Source organism: Condylura cristata, unplaced genomic scaffold, assembly GCF_000260355.1.
Source record: "Condylura cristata isolate star-nosed mole 26May11 unplaced genomic scaffold, ConCri1.0 scaffold00041, whole genome shotgun sequence".
In the NCBI taxonomy this organism is placed as follows: Eukaryota; Metazoa; Chordata; class Mammalia; order Eulipotyphla; family Talpidae; genus Condylura; species Condylura cristata.
The window spans coordinates 4256582-4283821 of NW_004567142.1; the positions used below are offsets into that span (position 1 = coordinate 4256582).

The 27240-nt window shown below is 48.4% G+C and overlaps 1 protein-coding gene across 1 annotated transcript in view; it reads left to right on the plus strand.

The window, feature by feature from the left end:
* Positions 1–6: 6 nt before the first annotated feature.
* Positions 7–27240, plus strand: part of GRIN2D (glutamate receptor, ionotropic, N-methyl D-aspartate 2D) — a gene marked incomplete at its 5' end in the record, with an annotated part of 29611 nt that continues 2377 nt past the window's right edge. Inside the window, 12 exons of the mRNA XM_004694253.1 lie at positions 7–183; positions 3397–4016; positions 7140–7254; positions 7522–7733; positions 8008–8176; positions 8729–8882; positions 11927–12052; positions 12254–12483; positions 13682–13842; positions 26389–26576; positions 26752–26984; positions 27140–27238. Of these exons, the coding sequence (XP_004694310.1) occupies positions 7–183; positions 3397–4016; positions 7140–7254; positions 7522–7733; positions 8008–8176; positions 8729–8882; positions 11927–12052; positions 12254–12483; positions 13682–13842; positions 26389–26576; positions 26752–26984; positions 27140–27238 (2484 nt within the window). The remainder of the gene's footprint in view (positions 184–3396; positions 4017–7139; positions 7255–7521; positions 7734–8007; positions 8177–8728; positions 8883–11926; positions 12053–12253; positions 12484–13681; positions 13843–26388; positions 26577–26751; positions 26985–27139; positions 27239–27240) is intronic.

Genomic DNA, 27240 nt, shown 5'->3' on the forward strand with positions numbered 1-27240 from the left:
GACCCGCGCAGCCTCGTGCTGCAGCTCTGCGACCTGCTGTCGGGGCTGCGCGTGCACGGCGTGGTCTTCGAGGACGACTCGCGCGCGCCCGCCGTCGCGCCCATCCTCGACTTCCTGTCGGCGCAGACCTCGCTGCCCATCGTGGCCGTGCACGGCGGCGCCGCGCTCGTGCTCACGCCCAAGGTGCGCGCGACCGGCGGGCAGGGGCGGGGCCAGAGGCCAGGGGTGGGGCTGGAACCACCTGGTGGGCGGGAGCTGGGAGAGGCGGGGTCGGTGTAGAGGGTCCTGTAGCCACAACGCTGCGAGGCCAGTTGGTGGCTGTCAGTTGTAGATAAGCGTTGGAGCTAATATGAAGGGACGCAGTTGATCAAGAAGGGGCAGGGTCTGCTCTGGGGCTCTGCTAGGTGCACGGTCTGAGAGAGCTCAGTTATGGGATGGCAAGTTAAGGGGCCAGTGAAGAGGTGTATCAAGACAAATCATGTAAGAAGGAAGTTCTTAGTGAGAGGTGGGCTGAGAGAGGTAGAATGAAGCAAATGACTGGGTTTAGGGTGAGGTCAGTCAAGGAAGGGGTGAATCAGGAAAGGGGTGGGCTAACCAGGGAGGGTGAGGTTAAAAAAGTGGCAGGATCCTGGCTCAATAAGTACTAATGGAACAGACCAGGAAGAAAGACTGCCCTGGGAGTGGGGTTTGTGCAGGGGCATACCCAGATATGGGAGAATCCAAAGTAGGCCTGGAAGGATGACCTCTACACTAGATGCAGGCCCAGCTAATGAGAGGACAGAGCTGGAAATCTGCAAGGGGTGACTGGAGCTGACTGGCCTGGAGAGAAGTCTGCCTTCCAAGGTTGTACAGGAGGAAATAGCTGGAGTGAACTTCTGGTAGAGAAGGGCAGAAAAGGGCCCTTGCCTGATGTTGGAACTGAAGAGAAGGGGTCTACTGAGAGAAGTTGCTAAGAAGGGGTAGGGCTCATTCAGGGATGGGACTCCCTGGCCCATGGGGCCATCTTGAGGGAGTGGAGCCCTGTGTCTGCACAATTCCCCGCTGTGAGGGCCAGTGTCTTTGTAAATAGGGTCACTACTTCATTCTGAGGTTAGTAGTTCTCTGTCTAGAGAGACAGAATTCTGGGAAGGGCCCCTGTCAAACTTTCTTCTCTTTGCAGTGGGAGTGTCTAGAGATTCATAGATAGTAAACCTAGGTGTACGAATTACTTACTGGTTGCCACCAGCATACCATAGCAATGTCTCCACTGCTTCTGACAAGTGTGGCAACACTGCTTCATCGTTGGCTGGCACTATAACCTGTTCAATGTCCATCCTTTGCCGCCTGGGAAATGTAGTGCCCTCTGTGTGTCCTGATGGAAAAGAGAATGGTCCTCAAAGGTCCTAATCTGTGGCCCCTTTAAATACTGAGAATGGGGTCCTCTTAGTATACCTGCTGAAGGGTTCTCACTGCATTCTGGGAGATTTCATCCCTTCAGGACAGCTGTTCTATTCCCTGACCATATAACCACAGTCACATGCCGAGGGAGAAAGTCTGTTTGCTCTTTTCATTGCATTACTGGAAGATTTATTGAGGGCTGATTCTGTGCCAGGGCTGTGTTAGGTTCTGGGGAATACAATTGTGAGAGGTTAAAAAAGAAGAAGAAGACAATGTCCTTGCTCTTATTGAGCCTGCATTCTAATGGGAGAAAGGCAAAGTGAATCACAGAAAGCAAAATCTGTCCTGGTGAAAAGGAAATGGCCAAGGATGGGGCTTCCATAAATGGCACAGGTCAGGGGACCCCCTTACCCCCCCCCTTTCCTAGGGGGAGGTAAAACTGAGAAATGGGTGGGACCATCAAGAGGAACAGGAGAAAACTATCCCCAGGAGATGTTAACAGTTAAGGGCAAAGTCAGAAGCCATAAGGATCTTGATGTATTTGAGGAAGAGCGAGGAGGTGGGGGTGGTGCAAGATGAAGTCAGTGAGGCCACAGAGGCCAGTACATGCAAATTTGGCTTTCATTCTGAGATAGAGTCACTGGGAAGGTTTCAACCAAGATGGGAGATGATCCATTTAATATTTTGAAAAGATAACTCTGGCTGCTATGTGGATAAAATGGACAGGAAGATGTGAGAAAAGAAGCAGAGATGGGTTAGGAAGCTATTGTACTTGTCTAGGCAAGAAAGCAGTGACAATGAGATTGTGACAGAGCAGTAGAGAAGAATGGCAAAGGGTTGTGTTTTGAATATAGCACTGAGAAGACTTGGAGATGCCTGGATGTGAGCAGAGGGAAATGATAACAGATTTGGGGACTGAGCAACTGGAAAAAAAAAAAAAAAGCAGGAACCTGGTTTTAGGGGATGGACACAGAATTCTCTTTGATGTGCTAATTTTGCCATGCCTCTAGGAAATCCGCGGGGGTGTTGTTGAGTAAAAAGTATGGTAGGTTTCTCTGGAGCTACCTAGTGAGGTTGTGATTGAGGATAGGAGCCAGCAACATATTTTGTTGTGCAAAAGGATCTTCTGCAATAATGAAGATGGTCTGTGTTTGCTGTTGATGGTGGTCCAATGTGACAGCCACTCACTGACATGTGGCTGTTGAGCACTTGACTTGTAGTTAGTGCAAATGTGAGTAGTTATGGGTGACTAATGGCTGCCCTACTGGAGAGTGAGGGAGACAATATTTAAATCTGTAGATCTGTCATCATTTCCCTCTGCTCACATCCAGGCATCTCCAAGTCTTCCCAGCTAAGGAAACAAACAGAAAAGACAGGGAGGTAAAAGGAAAATCCGAGTAGGGAGAAGACTCAGGGTCTTCAGCATACTCACTGAATGCTGGGAAATGTAGTCCCTTTCAGTGAATGCTCTAGTTCTCTCCCTGGATGGCATGTGTATTAACTAGAGTAACTTACATTGACAGATAGTTTCCATGTTTTAGTGACTCAACACAATGAAAGAGTATTCCTCACACTTTTAAAACTAGACCAGTGTTCCTGATTGGTGTGGCTCTCCTCCATGCAGTGACTCTGAGACTCAGGCTCCTGCTTCTTGTAGCTCTGTAATCACCTAGGACTGCAGAGTCTCTTCTGGGGCTTCTGCATCAGTCCTCAGACAGATCAGAGTGATGTGCATGGGAGACAGTTTTTGTGGATGAGTCTCCAACTCAGTCACATGACTAAACCTGATGTTGGTCCAGCTCTGAGAAAAAGAAGACAGGTTTGGTGAAGAGCTAGTTAATCTGGCCTATTTAAAATTATGACCTGAGTGGGCCATTAGGAACGAATCTCCTTAACAATTGCTAGAAGATGGGGTCCCCTCTTGACCTGCTGTTCACTGTTCAAGGTTCCTTATGGATTGATGGGAGCCTGCTCTCCATCCACATCAAATTATCCTGACATCCTCCTCCTCTCCCACAGGAGAAGGGCTCCACCTTCCTGCAGCTGGGCTCCTCCACGGAGCAGCAGCTTCAGGTCATCTTTGAGGTGCTGGAGGAGTACGACTGGACGTCCTTTGTAGCTGTGACCACGCGTGCCCCTGGCCACCGGGCCTTCCTGTCCTACATTGAGGTGCTGACTGATGGCAGCCTGGTGGGCTGGGAGCATCGTGGGGCACTGACGCTGGATCCTGGGGCGGGTGAGGCAGTGCTGGGTGCCCAGCTCCGCAGTGTCAGTGCCCAGATCCGCCTACTCTTCTGTGCACGCGAGGAGGCTGAGCCCGTGTTCCGGGCTGCCGAGGAGGCTGGTCTCACTGGGCCTGGCTACGTCTGGTTCATGGTGGGGCCCCAACTAGCTGGAGGTGGGGGCTCAGGAGCCCCGGGGGAGCCCCTTCTTCTGCCAGGAGGGGCCCCACTGCCTGCAGGGCTGTTTGCAGTGCGCTCGGCTGGCTGGCGGGACGACCTGGCTCGGCGTGTGGCAGCTGGGGTGGCTGTTGTGGCCAGAGGTGCCCAGGCCCTACTGCGTGACTATGGTTTCCTGCCTGAGCTTGGCCATGACTGTCGTGCCCAGAACCGCACCCACCGAGGGGAAAGTCTACATAGGTGAGTGGGGCTGGGATGGGAAGGGTGTGGGAAGGCTCCAGAACCTGAATACCTGGGGGACTCCCTGGCTGAGTGGCCTCAAATGGACCACATTCCTCTCTCAGATACCCATTTTTTTTTTCCTGTAAAATGGGTGTAACTGTGCCTCCTTTCTGTGGTTAAATCAGATCATTTCGAAGAAAGACCTAACAGTAAGTGTATTACTGTATTTCAAGATACTAAGATGCACATTTTTGTCACAGTTTAATGATTTTGAAATCAAGACATGTCTTACAATTACTTCTTTTCATGGTTTAATTGGAAGAGCTTTTTCTTTGTGGTACCTAAAAATAGGACCACATTTCCTCATTGAGAGCATCTTAGATTCAGTGAAATAACTTGGTTAGAGTGTGATCTGAGTTCTAGTAACAAGAATATCCAACATTCCAGTTGGCCCAAACAAGGCAGAAGTTTGTTCCTTTCTCACTGAACAATCCAGTGTCCAGATACTGGAACTTCAGTGTTCCATGTGATCATTCAGGGACCGAGGACCATCCTAACTTGCTCTCTGCCACCTCCTTTCTATCAAAGCTGAGTGGTGCACATGTTTATAATGTACCATATGAGAAAAGGAAAAAATCGAGCAATTTTCTTTAGGGGAAGCAGTAATTCTTACATCCCATTGGTGAGACACGGTCACAGGCTTACTGGTGGTTTACTCTTACTTCCTATTGGATTGGACATCGACTTTTATTGGCTTGTGCCTGCTGTTAGGTTTTGAATGCCCCTGTTTGCATTCTGTCTGCAAGGAGAGTTGGGATACTGACTCTAGCTGGGCTGATGTATGCCCAGCTCGCATGCTTATTTTAGTAGAGGAGAACAGGGTTTGGTAGAAAACAGCATCTCAAACACAGGAAGTTTTGGGAGTGAGAAACTGGTGCGTTTGATGACAGAATTGTGCAAGGGGGGTTCGAAATCTTGAAAGGACGATCAGCTGAGCTTGGGAAGATGTGACAGGTCGGGGAGAAGGTCTAAGGGAGGAGAACTGAAACAGGTGGGTTCGGGGATCAGGATCCAAGGGCAGGCTAGTGAGGAAACATTCCCTTGTTCATAAATACTTACTGAGCGCCCACTAGGAACTAAGGATCATGCTGGGCACTGGGTACACAGTGATGAGTAAGACCAGGACGTGTCTTCAAAGAATGCAGGGTTCTATAGGGACGGTGACAGGGATGGGGATAATGACAACACAGCATGCTCCTTGTAATAATGGAGGTGGCATGGGCATTGTGGGAGCACCAGGAGGAATGCTATCTAAGCCAGAGTGTCATTCAGGTTTCCTCAGGGTGAGGCAGGCTTATTGGAAAGATAAACATGCACAGAAATCTAGACATCAGCAATTGAGGCCAGGTCTGGGGACTAGCTACTCTTTCATCTCTTATTCTGTCTGCTTCTCTGGGGGCGGGGGTGGGGGTTTCTCTCTCTTCACTCACGGAAGCTGTTCAGTTTTTCTGTTATCACCACTTCCCCAGAATTTCTACTCTTTCCCAATACTAATAATGTCAGGCTATTTCTGTCCACCTCACATCCCTCCCAACATTCCCACAAGAGAGAAATTTTCATTGGCCCAATCAACCTTCCAAACTAGGCTGTGCCAGTCATGAGTCAGCCTTTGGAGCTGGGGAGACCAAAAGGGTGAATTGATCATTCGTTCATTTGTTGAAAGGCCCTTTATTGTAAGTTTACCAGGTGCCAGGCCTGCTTTAGGCATAAGAATATACAGCAGTGAATGATGTCCCTGTTCTCACAAAGTTTACAATCTTATAGAGGAGACCAGCAGTGAACAAACAAGAAAGCAGAAAATATCAGTAGGTGATCATTTCTGATATGAAAATAACACAGATGGAGTGTGCTAAGGAGCCCTGTCTGAATAGGTGAAATATGAAAGTAAAAAATGGACAGAGATTGTTGAAAGACCAATGTGAAGAGAAAGGAGAGGGCACAGCAGATGCAAAGGCCCTGGGGCTCTCACATATGTGGGAGCCTAAACCCAAGTCAGTGTAGTTAGCGCATAATGGGCAAGGTGGAAGGATGAAACTAGGGGGTGGAGAAACCCAGGGAGTCCACGTCATGTAAGGCAAACAGGTCAAGGTGAGGCCTGGATTTGATTCTAAGAGCAGTTGGGACTTTACGAGAAATGGAGATTATTCCAGGCCATGGGAAAGGGATGGTGCAAAGGGTGCAATAGCTCAGAGTGGACAGAGACAGGAGAATTACAGGGGGCAGCGGGAAACAAAATGAGGCTGGGAGGCCATAAGGACGATGCGCACTTGCTTGAGACTTTGTTACAGGGCACTGGGGGACAATGGCGAGCTATAAGCGGGGGCGCGGTAGACTCCGTTGGGGTGTTGAAAGATCCCTCTGTGGGTAGAGTGGGGAAAAGACTGAAAGAGACAGACAGGAGGCTGAAGGCCAGGCAGGAGACTGGGGTGGGGGCCCCGGAGGGCTGCCAACACAGAGGAGAGCAGAAGTGGCTGCAGGAGCTGTAGGATGGGGTTTGGGGAACTGATTAATGTTTAGACAGGGAAGGTGAGGGTCTGGCCCAGGAACTGGTGAAATATGAGAAGCATTTAGAATATAGGATGCCACTGTGTAGTAAATGTGGCTGTGAGTTCAGAAACCTTCCCAGAGAAAGGGATGCTTGAGCTGAGACTTGATGACACAGGAATTGGTCATGATGAGATCAGGGTGAGAAGGCAGAGAGAACACATGTGAGAGCCTAGAGATAGGACACTGCTTGAGGTGTTTGGGAGACACTTTGCATGCTGAATTAGGACACAAGAGGGTTTGGATTTAAAGAGTTTGAAGGTGGGAATTAGTCAGAAACAGAGTTGCCAAAGCAGGCAGGGTCAGAACACACAGGGCGTCGTCTTGGGCCTCAAACCCAAGCTAAGGTTCGAGGATCTTGTCGGCTTGACAGCTGGTGGGTAACCTGCAGAGCAGAGAAGTATATTTGGGTTTCAAGACCTTGGAGTGTGACTCCAGCTAGAAGTTGGTGCTGGTCCGTAGAAAGAGGACTGCCTCTGCCTTCAGACCCCGGATGCAGTTCAAGTCCCCATTGCCCCCTCCCTGGTTCCCTGGCAGGTACTTCATGAATATTACCTGGGATAACCGGGATTACTCCTTCAATGAGGATGGCTTCCTGGTGAACCCCTCCCTGGTGGTCATCTCCCTCACCAGAGACAGGACTTGGGAGGTGGTGAGTCCCAGTCCCAACACCAGACATTGGAGAGGGCCCGGTTTTCTGGGTCCTGCAGAGGAGGGGGCTGAAGTTGGGGGCTCTGGCCTCTGAAAAAGAGACTGGAAATCCAGACCCCTGGGTTTGAAGGGGGCAGGGTCTTCTGAGTCCTAAGGGGAGGAGGGATATAGGGTCCAGGGTCCTGGCTCCTGGGTCTGTAATATGTCCAGATGAAAGGCAGGTTGGAAAGTCCCTGAAGGAAGCCCAAATGCCCTTCTCTTGGCCAAGGTGGGCAGCTGGGAGCAGCAGACCCTCCGTCTCAAATACCCGCTGTGGTCCCGCTATGGCCGCTTCCTGCAGCCAGTGGATGACACGCAGCACCTTATGGTGGCCACTCTGGAGGAGAGGCCCTTTGTCATCGTGGAACCTGCTGACCCCATCAGTGGCACTTGCATCCGAGATTCTGTCCCCTGCCGGAGCCAGCTCAACCGCACCCACAGGTGACAGCCGGGGATCCAGAAGTTCCAGCTTCAAAACCCTTCTCCCTAGAAAGCAGTCTTGGCTCTGGCTCTCTCCTCCCTTGGGACCCAGGGCACACACAGCCCTCCAGCTTGGTCACCTTGGACACATCACCTAACTCCTCTGAGCCTCCTTTCCCCCAGACAGCGCTATCTTGGTTTTAGCTGCTGCCAGTCTCGCCCCCTCTACCCTCACCTCATGGGAGAGCCTAAGGCCGGGGTCCCCGAGTTCCCCAAACCTTCTCACTCCCCGCAGCCCTCCGCCGGATGCTCCCCGCCCAGAGAAGCGGTGCTGCAAGGGCTTCTGCATCGACATTCTGAAGCGACTGGCACACACTATCGGCTTCAGCTATGACCTCTACCTGGTCACCAATGGCAAGCACGGGAAGAAGATTGACGGCGTCTGGAACGGCATGATCGGGGAGGTGAGGCTGCCAGGATTCCGGGAGTGTGGGAGGGATAGAACAGTGGGGAACCGAGCGGGGCCGGGAAGCTTCTGGATCAGAAGGGGCGTGGCCAAGAGGTGGAACTTGTGTCCAGGGAGGGCGGGATCCGAAGGCGAGAATTCTGGGGCTGGAGCGGCATAGTCAAAGGCAGGAAACGCCTCCTGTGAAGAGGCGGAGCCACAAGGAGGATCCGCCTGGGGGCGGGGCCAGGAGACGAGACGCGAGACGGGGGCGGGGCTAAGGACAGAGCTCCTCGCTGGGAGGGGCGGGTCGGGAGAAGGGGCCCCGCGACGCAAGAGCAGGACCCGACCCCACCCGGAACCACCTCTTCCCTTTACTGTTCCCTCTACTCTCATCTCCTCCATTCCTGCTTTACTCCGCAACTCCTCATCCACTCCGCCATTCTCCTAGCCCTTTCCTTCACCCTGTCAGCGGTCTGCTCCTGCGGCCTGTCTTGCACTCCTACCTCTTTCTCCACTACCTTCCCCACGTCAACCTTGTTCCCTCAACCCTTCCACATCCTCATCCCAGGTGTTCTACCAGCGTGCGGACATGGCCATCGGTTCGCTCACCATCAACGAGGAGCGGTCCGAAATCGTAGACTTCTCTGTGCCCTTCGTGGAGACCGGCATCAGCGTCATGGTGGCACGCAGCAATGGCACCGTGTCCCCTTCTGCCTTCCTTGGTGAGCCTCGGACAGCTGTCCTCAACCACATGGACCCTGGGGTTAGAAAACCTAGAATCTGGGCCCTCCCTAATGGCACAGCGGGTTAAAGCACAGTACTATGAAGCTAGCAGCAGCCACTTCAGAGCAAGTTCGATCCCTAGCCTGGGAGGTGACCCATATGGCGCAGCAGACTTCTCCTGGCTCTCCGCTGCTCCCCTCAGCAGTGTACTTCATCAGTTCTGCTCACCGCTCTGCCTCTGGTGAATTCTCTCACTGTCCCTGCACCTTTGGCCTGTACCCCAATTCTGTATGCATAAATAAATCTTTTTTTTTTTTTTAAAAAGGGGGGCCCTCCCTGGTGGCTCAGCAGGTTAAAGTGCAGCACTGCTAAGCTGTCTGTGGCCACTTCAGTCCAAGTTCTATCCCCAGCCCTGGAGGTGGTCCACATGGCCCAGCAGACCTCTCCTGACCTATCTGTTGCACCCCTCAGCAGTGTATTTCCTCAGTCTGCCTGTTCTGCTCCCCACTCTGTCTCTGGTAAATTCTTTCACAGCCCCTGCACCTCTGGCCTGTATCCCAGTTCTTTATGCATAAATAAATAAAATCTTTAAAATAAAAAGGAAAACCTAGATTCCATTCCTGGCATTGCCCATGTCGCTAGGTGACTCCAGGAAAGTTACCTCACTTCTGAGTCTCAATTTCCCAAACTATAAATTAGGAGAATTGCCCAACCAGAAGTGATTCTACCAGGAAGCCAGGGAAGCTTGAAATTCAGGACCTTCTCTTACCTAGCTGCTTCAAGACCCTGGACCTGGTTTTGTATTCATACTTTTGTATTTTTTTTCTTTAAAGAGAGCCCACAAAGCCCAAGCTTACCTTTATTTATTTTTAAAAAAGATTTACTTATGCATACAGAACTGGGGTACAGGCCAAAGGTGCTGCGGGTGTGTGTGTGTGTGTATGTGTGAGAGGATTTACCAGAGACAGAGTGGGGTGCAGAACAGGCAGATGTACTGAAACACACTGCTGAGGGGAGCAGCGGGCAGATCAAAAGAGGTCTGCCACACTATGTGGGTCACCTCTTTGGCTGGGAATTGAACATGTGCTGCAGTGGCTGCACATAGCTTCACAGTGCTGTGCTTTAACCCATTGTGCCACTAGGGAAGGCCCCCAAGCTTACCTTTATATAGAAGTAGGAAATGAGAAAAAGAGATGGTACTGGCACAGGGTAAGGGCTCAATTCACACATCACTGTATATTGAACACCTACTCTGTGTCAGGCTCTGGGCTCCACACAAATCCCTGTCCTCGAAGAGCTTGCCACCTAATGGGAGAAACAGAATATAAAGTCTTAGAGGAATTCGTAGACAAAAATGACTTCAGCTGGTGATTGGTACTACAGGAAAGTGAGCTAGAGTAAAGTCATAGAGAGGAAGAGGATGGTTGGGTGGTCAGGTGTCTCTATGCTAGTAGCCTAGCTCTGTACAGATCTGACTGGAAAAGCTTTCAAGCCAAAAGGAACAGGATGCACAAAAGATCCAAGGTGGGAATGCATGTGGAGTATTTATGAGCTACATGGATACATATGTAACTGGAAATGGAGTGAGAGAGTCGGAGGGCTGAGATGAGGGTCGACAGGGAATAGGGCAGATTGCTCAGGGAGGTTGAGGTTTATTCTTAGTGCCATTATGATCAGATTTAGGTTTTAAAATATTCCACTGTTTGCTCTGTGAAGGAGGCCTTTGAGGAGGCCACTGAGTAGTCTGGGCAGAGAGGATGGGAGTGTGGGATATGAAGAGGGCAGCGAAGATGAGACAGTAAACAGGTGTGGGATTTGACATGGAAGCTGACACTCAGATGGGTTGGTGGCTTTGAGTTGGGTTCAGTAGAGGTTTCATTGTCTGAGCATGGAGGAGGCTGAGGAGACGTTGCAAGGGCCAAGCACACCAGCTCACACCAGTTCTTGCTTGCTCACTTGTGGTCTCCTCTTTGCCCCAGAGCCTTTGCCAGGCAACCTGAGAGGCACCACATGGGGCCTCTGCTGTCATCAGGGAAGTGACAAGGTCACGTTTATGCCCCACAAAATTGTCCAGCAGAGGTGATACCACAGTGACAGTCCAGGTTGGTGACCCTGCTGTGACTGTGCAATCCTGGTCACTTGCATTTGGCTCAGAGAGGTCAAGTCACATGGTACCAATCTCAAGGCAATGGTGATTTGGGTTTTACTGTCAGTCAGCTCCTGGAAGCAGGGTGAGGAGGGACACGTGGACACCAGCTTTTCTGAAGGACAGGTGAGAGTGGAGCATCTGGCAGGCAGGCCTTGAAACAGAGGCAGAGAGGGTGTGGTTCATTGGGGGTAGTGGGAGTTCTGAATAGTCAAAGCAGTGGGGTTTTAGGAGAGAGCCAAGCTAGAGAGAAGAGTGGAAGCAAGATTAGGGGCAGGGACTTTGTTCTGAGGCACTGAGGACCCAAAGGGAGATCTGTGAGTGGAAGGAGAGAGACTGTGTCATATCTGGGTGTAGAAAGAACCTCCAGGGCCATGGAGAGGTGGGCTGGAGGCGAGATACTGGTAGATGTGCCAGGGTAAAGGGCGAGGTCTGATCCATGTTGACTGAGAATGGACAAGCTGAGGTAGCAAGAAAGGTAACAGGGTTGGAGCAAGAGACTGGGAACTCATAGACAGGGGAGAGGGAGGAGGAGGGGCTAAGTATGGCAGATGGTGGGGGAGGGAGGTTAACCTATGGCTCATTTGATGGTGGGGCTTTCAAGAAAGGGAGCCTGGGATTTGGTGCTAGGCTTGGTTGGGGTCATGATGAATGGAATTGGGGGGTGGTCCCCTCAGTGGAGAGATAGAGACATGCTCAGGAAACATGTGGAAGACAGTTTTAGAGATGACTAAGATGGCTGTCTCTGAGAGAGACTCTCCCATCTTCCACTAGAACTTAGCCACGAGTTAGAGTAAGACAGGTTCCAACTACCCTGGGCCCTTCCCCCGTCTGCAATCGCCTCCCCCAAATCCTTCACTTGGCTGAGCCATAACCACACATCCCCTTTACCCCTAGAGCCCTACAGCCCCGCCGTGTGGGTGATGATGTTCGTCATGTGCCTCACGGTGGTTGCTGTCACTGTTTTCATCTTTGAGTACCTCAGTCCTGTCGGCTACAACCGCAATCTGGCCACTGGCAAGCGTGAGTCCCCTACTTCCATTGCCCTTCCTAGGAATACCTGAACCTCAGATAGACCCACATTTCCCAGCAACCCTGGGGTTGGGTAGAGCTATGCCTCTTGAGTGGGCAGAGGCCTGGGGCCGCTGGAAATTATAGTTCTTTCTACTCCCTCATTGAGCAGAAGGGATTTGGGGTCCATGTCCCCCTCCTGGCCCCCTGCAGGCCCTGGCGGCTCAACTTTCACCATTGGGAAATCTATCTGGCTGCTCTGGGCCCTGGTGTTCAATAACTCAGTGCCTGTGGAGAACCCCCGAGGGACCACCAGCAAAATCATGGTGCTGGTGTGGGCCTTCTTCGCCGTCATCTTCCTCGCCAGCTACACAGCCAACCTGGCTGCCTTCATGATCCAGGAGGAGTACGTGGACACCGTGTCTGGGCTCAGTGACCGAAAGGTGCGTGTTGTAGGGGTGGAAGGGCTAGGGAGCTCAGCTAGGAGGTCACAGCTTGGCATCTGGGGGTCCAGAGGGGGGTTCCTGAGATTTCTTCCTAGACAGAATTCCAGAATGGTTGAATGGAACGTTCTGGAGGAGAAAAGGTATGTTTCACAGTGACTGGTTAAAAATTCTCAGGGGAAGAGAATCCTCAGATGTTCTAGGGGCAGTGATGCCAGATGATATCTTGTAGACCGTTGTTTCTCTCACACTGATGAAAGGCTCATTTTTTAAATTTCTAACCCAGTGGAGCCAACATGCTTGTAAAATGCAATTGAAATGAATGACCGGGCAAAAAATTAAATTTGAAATCAAGACATGCAAGATTCTCAGCTCAATTTTTATGTATTAGGTTCAACAGACATAAAATTATTCCATCAACTTGCTCTAAATGCTCACTCTCTTGATTTCCGCACTCCCCCCACCCCCATGGAGTACAGTGTTCAGGACTGGTAGTCGGTCCTGCAGTCTTAGAGACTAGAGTAGCTCACTGGGAGCTGTTGATAGGAGGAGAAACTGATTCACTGGCAGGCAATGAGCATTTTTGGTAATGGCTTGGAATAGAATAGAATAGAAAGTATGTTTGAATATATCTTATATAATAAGGGTGAGTGTGTTTTGCAAAATATTCGTTTTAATCGTACGTGTACTTGACACTGAGTTAGTACACACCTATCTGACTCCATCTCTTGTTAACATAGTGAACTATTTTTTAATGGATTGGAAGAAGCCACTGCCCTTGCCCACCTCCCACCCCTCCCCACGACACCTCCTCCCCTGGGTGGCCCATGATTGAGCTAGCGACTCTGGCACATGGCGGGGCTCAGGGATCCTTCTTGAGCTCTGTAGCCAGTGTCTTTTTCTGTTTGGACCGTGATCAGGCCAGGCTGGGTGTCAAATGTTTCAAGATGGTGCCCGATTACGTCTACCTATGTATCCAGAGACATTCCTGCGTACATATGTGTATATATCTGCAGATGGATATGTGAATGGGGAGTAGAGAACTGCTGTGGGTCACGGTGAGCAAGGCTGAGAAAAACTCCTGGGCTGGGCTGTGTCTGCCAGTTTGTGTCCCCCAGAATGGAGCATCTGGTGGGGGACATTCTCAACCCAGATGCCCACTGGGTGGGGACCACAATAACCTCTTTTTCTGCCCCAGTTCCAGCGGCCCCAAGAGCAGTACCCGCCCCTGAAGTTTGGGACAGTGCCTAACGGGTCCACGGAGAAGAACATCCGCAGCAACTACCCCGACATGCACAGCTACATGGTGCGCTACAACCAGCCGCGTGTAGAGGAGGCGCTCACTCAACTCAAGGCAGGGTCAGCGCAGACTGGGGGGAGGGCCGGGCCGAGGCCGGGCGGCGGGGCTGGCGTGGGTGCCGGGCTGGGCAACTGGACTGGGCAACGGGATCCGGGAGGATGCTTCCGAGATGGCCTGGGATCTGGTTCTTTAAACAGTCTAAGAGGGCTTGTGGGAGTGATTGCCCCCTTCCGGGACTGGGGTGTGATGTTTCAGGGATTCGGTAGTTTACGGGATCCATGGCTGGACTAACAGGGTTGAAATGCAGTTTCTGCCCCTTTTGGGGCTGTGTGGGCTTTGGGCAAGTTACTCAACCTCTCTGAACCTAATTTCCTTCTTGGTAAATGCAGGTAACAAAAGGACCCATTTCATAACCTTGTTATAAGGATTATTATCATTATAATTATCAGCTGATAGCTTATCATAGTTATTCTTAATAGTCAGCCTATACAAAAACACTTGGAATAGTGCCTGGCACACTGTGTTTGCCACTGTTATTACTATTACTACTATTATATCTAAACTCACTGGAATTGATACTTAGATAATGTTTTTAACATAAGTTTCCCAAATCATAGCGATAAGGTTAAATTTAAGCCTCAAAGTACAATCCAAGGTGAGAAAAATGCCAAATGCAGTAATCGCTTCCATAACTCCCTTTCCCTTAGTCATTCAGCATACATTTATTTCCTTAACCCTGTTCTAGGCTAGGCAGTGAGCAAACAGACCACAATTTCTGCCCTCAAAGAGCTCTTGGTCTAGAGGTGGGAAAACCAGAAAAACCAGCATGATCATTCAGAAAGTGATATTGCACTTGAGCACAACTGAGCTGGGATCTAGTCACCAAGGTGCTCATGGTGGGCTTCTTGGAGAAAGTGACCTGAGCAGAGCCCTGAAGGAGGTGAGACTTTCGGAGGCAGTGCTTTGAGGCAGAGGAAACAGGGTCTGCAAAGGGCCTGACCCAGCCTGGAGTGGTCTCAACTGATCAGAGGAAGCAAGTCAACGTGGCTGAAGGTCAGAGAACTCAGAGGAGATGAGGGCCAAACCAGGGCTGGGTTTTATTCAATGGGCATTGAGAAGCTGTGGGGAGGGGTACTTTAGAGAGAGGCAGGACTGTGATCTCAGCTCTCTTTTTAAGGAGCCCTCTGATTGCCATGTGAAAAATGGATGAAAAGGGGTGTAATCAGATGGAGAGTGGTGTAATGGGGACTGTGTGATGAAGGCTATTATGTCCCCTAAGTCACCTTCCCCATGGCCCACCCTCTGCTCACCCCTCAAACAACCACTCTTAGCCTGGTCTTTTTTATCCCTGTGGCTTGATCAGAATAATTGGACTGCAAGGAAAGAACGCAACATGGCTTCTTTTCAAGAAATCAATATAGTTTCAGTAAAATGATAGGTTAGTGTGAAGACACAGGGGTGTCGCTAAGAACCAGTTACAGAAAGGAAGGCTGGGCTTTGTGGAAATGTGCAAGTCACTCATTCATTTACAGATTTTTTTAAAGAGCACCAACTCCATTTCTACACTCAATAGCAGGAGTCAACAAAAGTTTTTTTTTTTGCTTTTAACCTCTCACAATAAGAAAACCAGGGGTGAGGGCCTCCCTGGTGGCTTAGGGGTTAAGACTCAGCGTTTCTACCATGACAGACTGAGTTTGATCCCAGCCAGGGAGCTGACCCACATAGTGCAGCAGACCTCTCCTGTCTACCTCTCCCTGCCCCTGCCCCCAGTAAATCTGCCTATTCTGCTCCCCACTCTGTCTATGGTGAATCCTCTCAATACCACCACCTGCACCTGCCTCTGGCCTGTACCCCAGTTCTTTTATGTGTAAATAAATAAAAGCTTTAAAAAGATAAATTCAAGGGTGGCATGAAGCTCAAAGATACTAGTTCTTCCCATACATTTGTTCCTTTGACTTTGGAGTGCAGACCTCTTGTTTTCCTGAGGGAAAACAGAGTGACCTGGGTGTGGATCCTTACCCAAGACCCAAAAGCAAAATTTTATGAGGGGCTTATTTATAAGGGGAATGAGAAAAGGGAGAACAGAAAAAGAGTAATGCCATCTGCTTTGAGACATTAGGGTGCAAGTTGAAAGGCAGAAAAAGCATAAGAGCCTCAGCCCCATATATTCAGTTACATGGCTGCTAAATTCCATTCCTAGTTCCCAGCAGACCTCCATTCAGCTAGTCAGATTCATGGCTTGCTGGGAATTGTAATTCTAAGCACCTGAGATTGCTTCAGCTTGGAGATGGGATGGAGTCTGTAAAAACTCAGGAGCAGAGTACATTCAGGACATCCTGCTCAGATCTGCTCCTTACCGTTCCTCCAAAACTTCATGTTTATAGTGACTACCTCATAGTCACAAGATGGCTGTCGCCACCCTCTCTGGAGCTCAGCTTGGTTCCAGGCAGGCAGGGAGAGGAAGAGTGAAAGAGTGGAGGATCTTCTCCTTGAAAGGTCTTGCCTTTTGTATGTGTGTTAGGAAGGGGTATGTCTTTCTCAAAGACTTTTAGCTATACCTCACAGTGTATCAAATGTTCTCTCCTAGCTGCAAGGGAAGCTGAGAATAGGTATGTTAGCCCCCGTGCAATTTGCGTTTATCACCTGGTAGCTTCTCTTGAACCTTTCCCTTCTCCAACTGTTTAGTTCCTCTTTCTCAATTCCTGAGGTCACATCATCTCTTGGGCCCCATTTCTCTGTGGCTCCTCTCATGCTTTCCCTGCATGTCTCTTATTTCTAGTACTGAGAGTGTCAGTACTTTCTTACATCGACATCTATAATGCTGTTTTTTTTTTTAAGATACATTTATTTATGCATACAGAACTGGGATACAGGACAGAGGTGTGGTTGGTGAAAGGATTCACTAGAGACAGAGTGGGAAGCAGAACAGGCAGATATGCTGAAATACACTGCTGAGGGGAGCAGCGGGCAAAACAGGAGAGGTCTACCACACCATGTGGTTCACCTCCCTGGCTGGGAATCGAACTCGTGCTGCAGAGGCTGCCATAGCTTCACAGTGCTGTACTTTAACCTGTTGCACCACCAGGGAGGGCCCTATGATGCTGTTCTCTCTGTTCCACTTCATTCCTGCAAGGCGTTGTCTCTTTATCCCTTACCTGCCCCCTTGAAGCACTATTAACACCAGGTGGTTTTGGTAATATACTTTCCTCTTTTAACCAGGTCTGGGGAGACCCACCACTAACGTTTGCAGGGCCAGCTCCAAGTACAAATGGAGACTTGCATATCATGGTCTAATCACTTAAACTTATCCACCAAGCCAGCAAGCCATTCATAAGTGAGCTCCTCCCGCCTTAACAACTATACAGTTTACCAAACAGAAATGCTAAGATCAGGCTCGGAATCTTCAGAGACTGAAAGAATCTGACTCCGTGTCTTCCCACTCCAGTCTATTCTCTTGCCTTTTCCAGCTTCTCCAAACCACTTGCATTCCGTGTCTCATGACCTTGAATCACCCAAATGCTGCATTGTCACATCTCCTCTTCTCTCTCCTCTCCCCTCTTATGATGCTCTTGGCCCTCCCTGGAGAATCTGGAACCACCTTCACATTTCCAGACCCTCCATTTCATCACCTCTGCAAACTCACTTTTGCCAAACGAGGTCACATAGTCACAGATCTCAGGTAGTAGGGTGTGAATATCTGTGTAGGGATCATTATTCTGTCAATCACAAGCTCCAAGTATTAGGGTGTGGATATCTTTAGGGGAGCATTATGCTGTCTACCACAGGTTCCCCAAGCATAATCCTAAAGGGAGATGTGAATTTGCGGGAGGAGGGTTGTCCTCAAAAGCCCAGGGTTCAGAAGTAGTCCTCCTTTCCTGGAGATGTGAGGTGGATATTGGGTTTGGAGAATCGAGCTATTAGGACACAGAACAGAAAAGGAGAGAAAACGTTTTTTAATTGTGCATTCATCCACCCATTCTTCTTTCAGCAAGTTTTTATTGAATGCCTTTCATGAATTGGGCTCAGTTCCAGATACCCGAGATGCCCATTTACCAAAAGCTTCCTTTCTCATATGGGGAAGGGGTAGACAAAAAGTACCCAGATATTAAAAACATATGTTCCTTGAAGGACTCGGGGATGAAGCATCTTGAGGGGGCATTTCTCTTGGACCATTATCCTTTCCAGTTCTGTTGTTCCCATATTTCACCTTATCTGCTTCCTTTCTCTCCAGAGAGCAGTTTTCAGTACCTTTCTATATAATGTTGGGGGGTTCTTATGTCTCCAGAGTTCCTAACAGTATCCTGAGGGTTGATTAACAGCCCTGATTTTAGAACCAGGTGGTCCTAGGTTCGAATGGAAACCACACCCCTAAACTTGCTGTGGAGAGAGTCAATTCTTGTCTTCGTTGTCATAACATAGGGTGAATAGTTCCATCCACTATAAAGCAGCTCAGGGAAACAGACTGTCAGGAGTCCAGGTCCCTCCCTTCTCGTCTTCTTCCCTTCTAGAGTCAATTGAGCTCATCCCAATCTCTGTGCACATTGTCGGTTCTTGTTTTTAGCTGTGCTCACGAAATCAGGAAGCTCCTCTTTCCCACAACCATTCAGCTCCACACTCCAGTCTGAACCCTGGCTGGCCCCAACTCAAGTCCAGACCCCCCACCCCAAATGATGCTAGAGTCATTAGTCCAGCTGTGGGGGTCTCTCCCTGGCCAATAAGCAGCGGCCACGGTAGGAGTTGGTCACTTGAAGCTTCAGAGTACCACTTACCTGCTGCTGGCAGGTACAGAAAGATGGGAGGGGATCTGGGACAGGGGAAGGCTGGGGCTTTCTCGACCTTCTTCTTCCCCTGGCCCCCTGCCTGTTCTCCAACTACAAAGTCTGGTAAACCCCTCAGCCCTCTTCCCAGGGCTCCCTGGTCTTGGGGACACACCCTTTCTCTGTGCCTGGCTCTTTCCCAAGCATCTTGAACCAAATTGTCCCTTCCCGGGTCTCTTTCCCTCCTTCGTAGCCATGGCTTCTTAAAACGTTTCCCTTATTCATTATGTTTCGAGGATTTCCTCTAGTCTTTCTTCTGTCACAGAGCTTTTTCTTTTTCCTTATTATATTCCACCTCTTGCTCCTCTGACTTGTATTTCTTCCCCTTCCACATTCTGGTCCCTTCTGTTGCTTTTCCCAGCCCCAGATGGAATCTAGACTTGTCCTGCCCCTTAGATGGCAATAGCATTGTCTCCAACCTCCCTCCTAAAAATTCTGCAAAGCGCTGGGTTTCTCAGGGTCAACCTGGATCCACCTCCTCAATGCAGCATTTAATTCCCTTCCTGGACCACTTTACCAGTCAGGTGTGTCTTCCCAATTCCAGAGCCTCAGCCAAAATTGGAACTCACACCTTCATCCCCATGAAGCCCCCACTGACACCACAAGATAGAAGGTTGGGAAGACAAAGTGTGCCTGTGGACACAACTGCCCAGTAGAAATGCAGTGCAAGCGATGATGTAATTCTAAATTTGTTAGTAACCTTAAGAGCCACATTCAAAGACAGAAAAAGAAACAGGTGACTTTTGCTTCAGTCCATCCGGAACCTATTATATCAAAAATACTGTGACATGTAATCAGTGTATTTGTGGTTGAAACATTTGACATCATTTTTTCTCTTTTCCCCACTGACTTCTTTGAAATGTGCATGCATTTGACTCTCAGCTCATACTCAACATGTTTCCAGTGTTAAAACAACCCCAGTAGCTATTTGTTTTTAATTGAGCTGCTCAGGTCTACATCTGAAACTGTCTACTAAAGACAGTTTCACAGTGAACCTTATGAACATGAAACATAAAAAGATTCTAGTCGCCACTCCCACCCCTCCTGGGACTTTTTCACTTCCTTCCTTACTCCCTGAGTACCCTCCCCAGCCATCCAGCTGACTCATTGCTCCTTCCAAGCCCCCTACCTTCCCTTTTTTTCTCTCTTCAGACCTTTCCTCCAAGAAGGCCCCTGGGAATTCCAGCTCCTCTCCCTCTCCTCTGCAAAGCTGTGTGGCTTTCCCAGGCTCTGCCACCCGCCCCCCCCCCCACTCCTGCTTCACTAGCACAGCGCATCCTTCCTCAGAGGCTGGGGGAATTGCCTTCCTCTTTTTTTTCTGCAGACAACCCTCATCTTTCCTGTCTATTTCGCCCTTGCATGCAGAGAGCAAGAATTCAGACTCGGGACCCCAGGTTCCTGAGTTTGGGAGAGCAGTGAAGTGTGACCAGACCTCTCATAACTGAATCCAAATGTATCCTATCCCCGACTTGACAGAAAAAGGGATACCTGTGCAGTCACGATGTCGCTTAACAATGGGGACACATTCTGAGAAACACATTGTTAGGTGATGAGGTGGTGTGTTTGTGGTGTGTACCTGGGCTAGAGGGTACAGACGAGGGCCACCCTCATTGTCAGTCAGATTGCTGGGGTTCAAATTCAGGACAAGGTCCACCTGTGTACCTGAAATGTCGTTAAGTGACATCTAACTTATTTTGTTTTTCATTCCACTGTCAGCCACAACTCTAGCCCTTTATAAGTAAAAATAGCTTGAAGCACCATCCTGTAAATATATATTTTTTGAGCTATTACATATATATGGAAAAGGACACAAACCTTAAATGCAAAGCTATTTGGTGGTTGACATGTATATACACTTGTGTGGCCTGATTCAGGCATGAAAGTGTTTGGGCCTCTGCTCACCATAGAGTATCATATTCAGTTAGTTCTGCCAAGTTAAAAAAATTATTTATGCATACAGAACTGGGGTGCAGGCCAGAGGTGCTGGGGGTGAGAGGAGTCACCAGAGACAGAGTGGGGAGCAGAACAGGCGTATCCACTGAAATCCACTGCTGAGGGGAGCAGCAGGGAAGTCTGTCACACCATGTGGGTCACCTCCCTGGCCGGGGATCAAACACGTGTTGCAGTGGCTGTGGCTAGCTTCATAGGCTGAGACTTAACCCCTTTAAGCCACTGGGGGGTCCCAGTTCTGCCAATTGTTTTTAAAAAGATTTGTTTATTTATGCATACAGAACTGGGGTGCAGGCTAGAGGTATGGTGGGTGAGACAAAGACAGAGTAGGAAGCAGAACAGGCAGACCAAGTGAAATACACTGCTGAGGTGAGCAGTGGGCAGGTCAGGAAAGATCTGCCACGCCATGTGGGTCACCTCCGTGGCCAGGGATCGAACTGGTGCAGAAGTGACTTCTGATAGCTTCACAGTACTGCACTTTAACCTGTTGCGCCACCAGGGAGGGCCAGTTCTGCCAAATTTTGATGAGCACATAGCAGATTCAAACAGTGTCTAGAAACAGTATATCTGTCTTGTTTTGTTCATTCAACCAAACTGCTGTTTGGGTCTTTGCTGTATCATTTTGCTGTTTTATCTCCTTCTCTCTAAATGTCATGTTTGTATGGCTACCTCTTGATTTTTCAGTTCTAGGCATTTTCTATTCACTTCTCAGTATGGAGAACACATCTCATACTCTTACTTCTCCAGCCTCCTACATTGTGATTCTGGCTGGATGAATATACAGTGTTTACATGTTATGACTGTGTAAATGCTCCCACAGCTGCTGCAAGTAGTAAACCTCTATTACTTTCTTCTCCTACGCAAATCTTTGTTTTTCCTGGAGTTAATAATTGTTTTTTTTAAGTGGTTGAGTTTTCTCTGTGCTTTACTAATTGAAACCCAAATACTCTTATAGCTATATGAATCTCTTCTTCACATATCCAGACACCTCAGGGCCTCCACTTATGTCATGATGAAGGAATCTCTTGCAGCCTACAGACCATCTGCATTCTAGTGCAGTCACCATCTTGATCCCTTCACCTCCCTTCTGTTGTATCTCACTTCCTACTCTTCCTGGATTTTGCTTTCTTGTTCTTTTGTACTTCCTGACAAAAGGCACACGGGAGGTAAACATTTTGGAGGAATTGTGTATCTGACAAGATTTTTACTCTTGATGGGCCATCTGGCTGGGTATAAAATTCTAAGCTATATATAAGTCATTTTTCTCCAGTATTTAAAAGCTTCACTCCATTGTCATCTAGTTTGTAATAGTCCTGTTAAAAAGACCAAAGTCTTTCTGGATCCTAAGCCTGTCTATGAATTGATTTTCTTCCCATTGCCCTCTGAATGCCCTTCATTATGAACGTCCCTTTATCTATTTCATTGATGGACCTTTCAGTTGTACCACATGTCATTCATTCTGAGACATTCTTGAATTCTTTCTATTACAATTTCCTCCTGCCCTTCCCTCCATTTCTCTTTTTTCTTTTGGATCCTCAGTGATTTAATACTGGGTTTCCTGAACTGTCCACTTCTTTTATTCTCTTTCTTATTTATTCATCTCTTTATCTTTCTGCTTTTCTTCCAGAAGGGTTTTCTTACTACTATTATCTCTACTCTTTTATTAAGCTTTTTATTTCTGCTAGTGCATTTTTAATTTCTAACAACTCTTATCTCTGAATTTTTATACTATGTTGTGAATTTTAGATTACCTTTCAGTATACTATTTTATAACATCTTGTGGTTTGTACTTGCAGTATCTTCTTTTGTTTCTTTGATATTAAGGACAGTGCTGCTATTTTTCCTTGTAACATTTTTCCTACCATTTTTCTGCATAACATACAAATCCTATAATTATCCCCATCCTCCTATTTTTGGTTTGTTCTATTTCAATGTTTCTCTTTTTACAGGCTTTATCTGATGTGTAGTACTGTTTGGTAATTTGTTCATATTTGGCAGTGGGGATTCAAAACTCTGGAAGTGGTGGACCTGTGACAACATGAACAGAGTTGTTGACTCTAAACCTCAGTATAGGGTGATCTGTCTGGGCCTTTCTTTTTAGAAAGATTTTTGTACTTATTTATGCATATAAGGACTAGGGTATAGGTCAAGTTTTGGGGGCAGTGCAGTGAGAAGATTCACCAGAGACAGAGTGGGGAGCAGAATAGGCGGACTGACTGAAAGGGGAGTAGCGGGCGCACCATGTGGGTCAGCTCCCTGATCAGGGATGGAACTCCTGCTGCAGTGGCTGCTGATAGCTTCATGGTAGTGAGACTTAACCCCTTGTACCATCAGGGAGGCCCCTATCTGGGCCATTTTTAATGAAGAATTCCCAATGTCAGTATTTTTTCTAGTTTTTGGTTTTTTACAAATGTATATAAATATGTATATGGATATATGTATGTACATATACATAGATAGACAGTATGTATGTAGATGTAAACACAGGTTATATGTACACATATAATTTCAATAAAGAGGGAACAAAGAAGAAAGCAATGAACTGTGATTTCCCAGAAAAGATAACCCCTAATGATATGAAAGTATAAAGGTATTCATACATTCATTCATCCAGTTAATGTTTATAAAGCCCTTCCTAAACAAGGCACTGGGCCAGGACTGAGTATATAGCAGTGAAAAATCAAAGTCTCTGCTCCCCTGGAGCGTCCATTCTAATCTGGATGTTACATAGAACATTAGTCTGCAGTAGCTTTTCCTACAGTTACGGAAATGTCCTAGACTTGCACAGTCTAGAACTGCCACCAGCCCTTGCTTGCTACACCCTTGGTGGTCGGTGGTCGTGACTAAGGAACTGCATTTTGAATTTTATTCGAGATTTACATTCAGATAGCCACTTGTGCCTAGTTGTATACCACCATAGGCAGCACTGGAAAATGCCATCCTTGCAGAGCCCTACAAGGGAATTGGCCATCTCACCTGACTTCAACTTGCCCATCTAGCAAATGTGCACTTGGCCTCCCACGGAAGGCAAGCCTCCTCACTTCTAGGACAAAGGAAACACATCTCTCACAGAAAAATAAGGAAACATGATTTCTCCTCCCAGCCAGCTTTAGAAAGTAACTCCATGAGAGACAGTCACTGCTTAATCACATAGGATGGGAACAAAAGCAAGTATCCTGTCCCTAAAGTAAGCCTTGAATCAGTGAACAGAACACATGTATGCATATGCACATCTCTACATTCTTTATAAAAGCACAGGATGTCCTTGTCTTGTTTTTTCCACAGAGGAAAATTCCTTGGCATCTTTCCCATATTTTTGAAATCTTACTTCTCAGTTCCAGTGCCTGCCCCACAGAATTCCCACTACCCTGAATTTATTCAAAGGATATCCCTATATTCACTCTTCATTTAAGTACCTTTTCTGTACCATGTGCATTACATGGTAAGCCACAGTGAGCCTGACAGAGCTTAAATTCTAGTGGGGAGAGATGGACAATCAAATTAACAACTGAGATTGTTTTATAGGTACAAAATGATAAGAGCTACAGACAAAGCCAAATTCTCTCAAAAGTGAATTTAGGAGACTTGGGGAAAAGGCAACAAAGCATATTTTTAAATAGGGAGGTTGGGAAAGTGCCTATTGAGCAAACACTTGAAGGAGGTCAGAAAGCAAGCCAGGAGGCTTTTTGGTGAAAATTGTTCCAGTAGAGCAAACAGCTTGTGCCAAGTCCCTGTGGCAGGAGTGTGCGAGATGACCCAGGAAGTGAGCAATGACTGGTATAGGAAGCATTTATGGGAGATACAGGCAGAAGATTAAAGAGAGATGGTGAGGGCAGCATAGGACCTTGTAGGTTGGAGGTAGCATAAGTCACCCCAAGTCAGGTGGGGAGCCAGAGCTGAGAATCGAAGGGAGGGTGCTGAATCAAAGGTTAAAGTTCCTCTGGCAATAGAAACAAAGGATTAAAAAGGATGGAAAGTGAAGGCTGTTAACTCTGCTCCTCAAACCTTCCCAGACAGGAAGCCTTTGTTCTTTGGGTCTTTCCCTCCCCTCCTCTACCCCTTGCTACCATCTCTTAAGCATCTCTGAAATCTCCATCTTATCCTAATCCTCGGTACCTCCTCCCTTCTTCAGCCTGACTGTGGAAATTCTAAATTTTCCCCGAATTAAACTCAAAGAGTAATTCACCTTTCACCCCCAAGGGCATTTTCCTATACAAAGAGAAACCTAGAGAGAAGTTGCAGTTTGCCTACAAGGCAGCAGTGCCTGCAGGCAGTAGCAGTATTTTTCTTGCCTATATTTACTATCCTATCCTATATATATGTTTCCAGATGTCAGCTGGGATCTCCCTGCCTCTTAGGATCTATTTGAAATTAACTCCAACCATGGGTACTAAATGTCCTCCCCAAGTTTCCAGTCATTCTGGGGCTTCACCTTCTTTGTTTGAACCTCCAGTTTTTGCTTTAGCTAGATACAGCCCATTTGGGGACCTGCTCTGTCTGCCTCCCCATTGGGGACAGAGTAATTCTGTCCTTTTTCCATAATAGCTAAGCAACCAGCATATGCACTTAAGACATTTATGTGCGGGCATATGAGTGTGTGGAAAGGGATCAACTGGAGATATGGGGACACAGGTATTTATATTAACAGAAAGGCAAACAACTGAAAACTCCAGGTGACATGTTCTTATATTCACTCCCTGCCTTCCTGGTAATTCTGGGCCCAGCCTGTTCCTGATGACTCCTGCTTTGCACTGCCCAGTAGCATTTAAGTTGGGTAAAATTTCCATTCCTTCATGACATTGCTCACATTCTCAGTGCTCAAAGGCCACCATGGGCTGGTGGCCACCATGTTAGACAACACTGGTGAGACATTTTCATCAGGGAAGGGGGTTCTATTGGCCAGTGCTCTACTAAACAGAGGTATCTCTCACCATGAGCTAGCCTGCTATCTGAAATTAAAGTAACCAAAATTTTATCCCACAACATATGTAAAAAAAGTGACAGAAAAAGAAAAAGCATAAGAAACAAACATAAATAAATAAATCACACGGAGTTCTACTCTACATTAGATTCTGAAACTAGTTTTTGTCTTTTGCTCCTTTGTTTTTTCATCCTTGGTGGTGTTCTGAGGTTTGTATTCATTTGTTCACTCATTTATTTAGTCCACAAATACTTATGACCAGAACTGAGCAGGGAGTCAAGCCTCGCACACCCTCTTGGACCCTGCCCTCATGGGGCTTGCAGTCTCAATGAAGAGGCTGAGAGTTGTCAGATAATAAAAGAAACGTAAAATGGCAGCAGTTGTGACCTGAGCACCTGCCATGTGTCATGAGGCATCCTCACTGTATGTACCTCTGAGAACTGAATTTCACATTTCCCATGTCTTCCTACCACATGCTGAAAATTAGGGCCTGATGGGAGAACCCCACAAGTGAAGATGTGTGTCTGGGTTCTGCATTCCCCTGTTTGAAGAATGGAAGTGGCCCTTTTTACCTCACAAAATGTGGCAAAGATTAGATGAATTATTGCCTGGGGGCCTGGCACCATCAGTAGACAGCAGGCATTAGCATTATTATTCATCTGATCCTCTTCCTGAGCTGCTTCCTCCTCTTGACAATGGAGGAAGGCACCAGACCTTCTTTTCACCAACCCTGGAAGGGAGGTATGAACTTCTCTCCATTTTACAGATGTTGACACTGAGGCACAGAGACACACTGGCTTGCTCCAGAATTCACTTGCTCCTTAAAATTTGTAGCCATTGGCCAATAGGGGTGAAAGGGCTTCAGGGCTCTGCCAGGAGAGCTGGGGCTGATCCCCGCTTCGTGCCCCCATCCCCAGGAAGCTGGACGCCTTCATCTATGACGCGGCTGTGCTGAACTATATGGCTCGCAAGGACGAGGGCTGCAAGCTGGTTACCATCGGCTCGGGCAAGGTCTTTGCCACCACAGGCTATGGCATCGCCCTGCATAAGGGGTCCCGCTGGAAGCGGCCCATCGACCTGGCACTGCTACAGTTCCTGGGGGATGGTGCGGCTGCAGGCAGAGATGGGGATTGGGAGAGGGGGGAAATCCTGGCTTCTGGGAAGGGGTGGGGATGAGGACCAGGGTACCTGGCTCTGAGGGAGGAGGGGGTTGGGTGTCTAGAATCCCAGACACTCAGGGGAAGAGAGGGTCCTAAAAATCCGCTTCCCCCTTCCTCCAGATGAGATTGAGATGCTGGAGCGGCTGTGGCTGTCAGGGATCTGCCACAATGACAAGATTGAAGTCATGAGCAGCAAGCTGGACATAGACAACATGGCGGGTGTCTTCTACATGCTGCTGGTAGCCATGGGCCTGTCTCTTCTAGTCTTTGCCTGGGAGCACCTGGTGTACTGGCGCCTGCGGCACTGTCTGGGGCCCACTCACCGCATGGACTTCCTGCTGGCCTTTTCCAGGGTATGGATGGTCCGAGAGTGGGGGGCAGAGAGGGAGAGATGGGGGGCAGGGAGTGAGCAGGCTGGGCTGAGGTATGGGAAAAGAGGGAGGGACTTGGAAAGACAGGTGGTCCCCCCAACCACGCTGACAGTGCTCTCTCCTGGCGGGCCTCACAGGGCATGTATAGTTGCTGCAGCGCGGAGGCCGCTCCGCCCCCCGCGAAGCCCCCGCCGCCGCCTCAGCCTCTGCCCAGCCCTGCGTACCCCGCAGCCAGGCC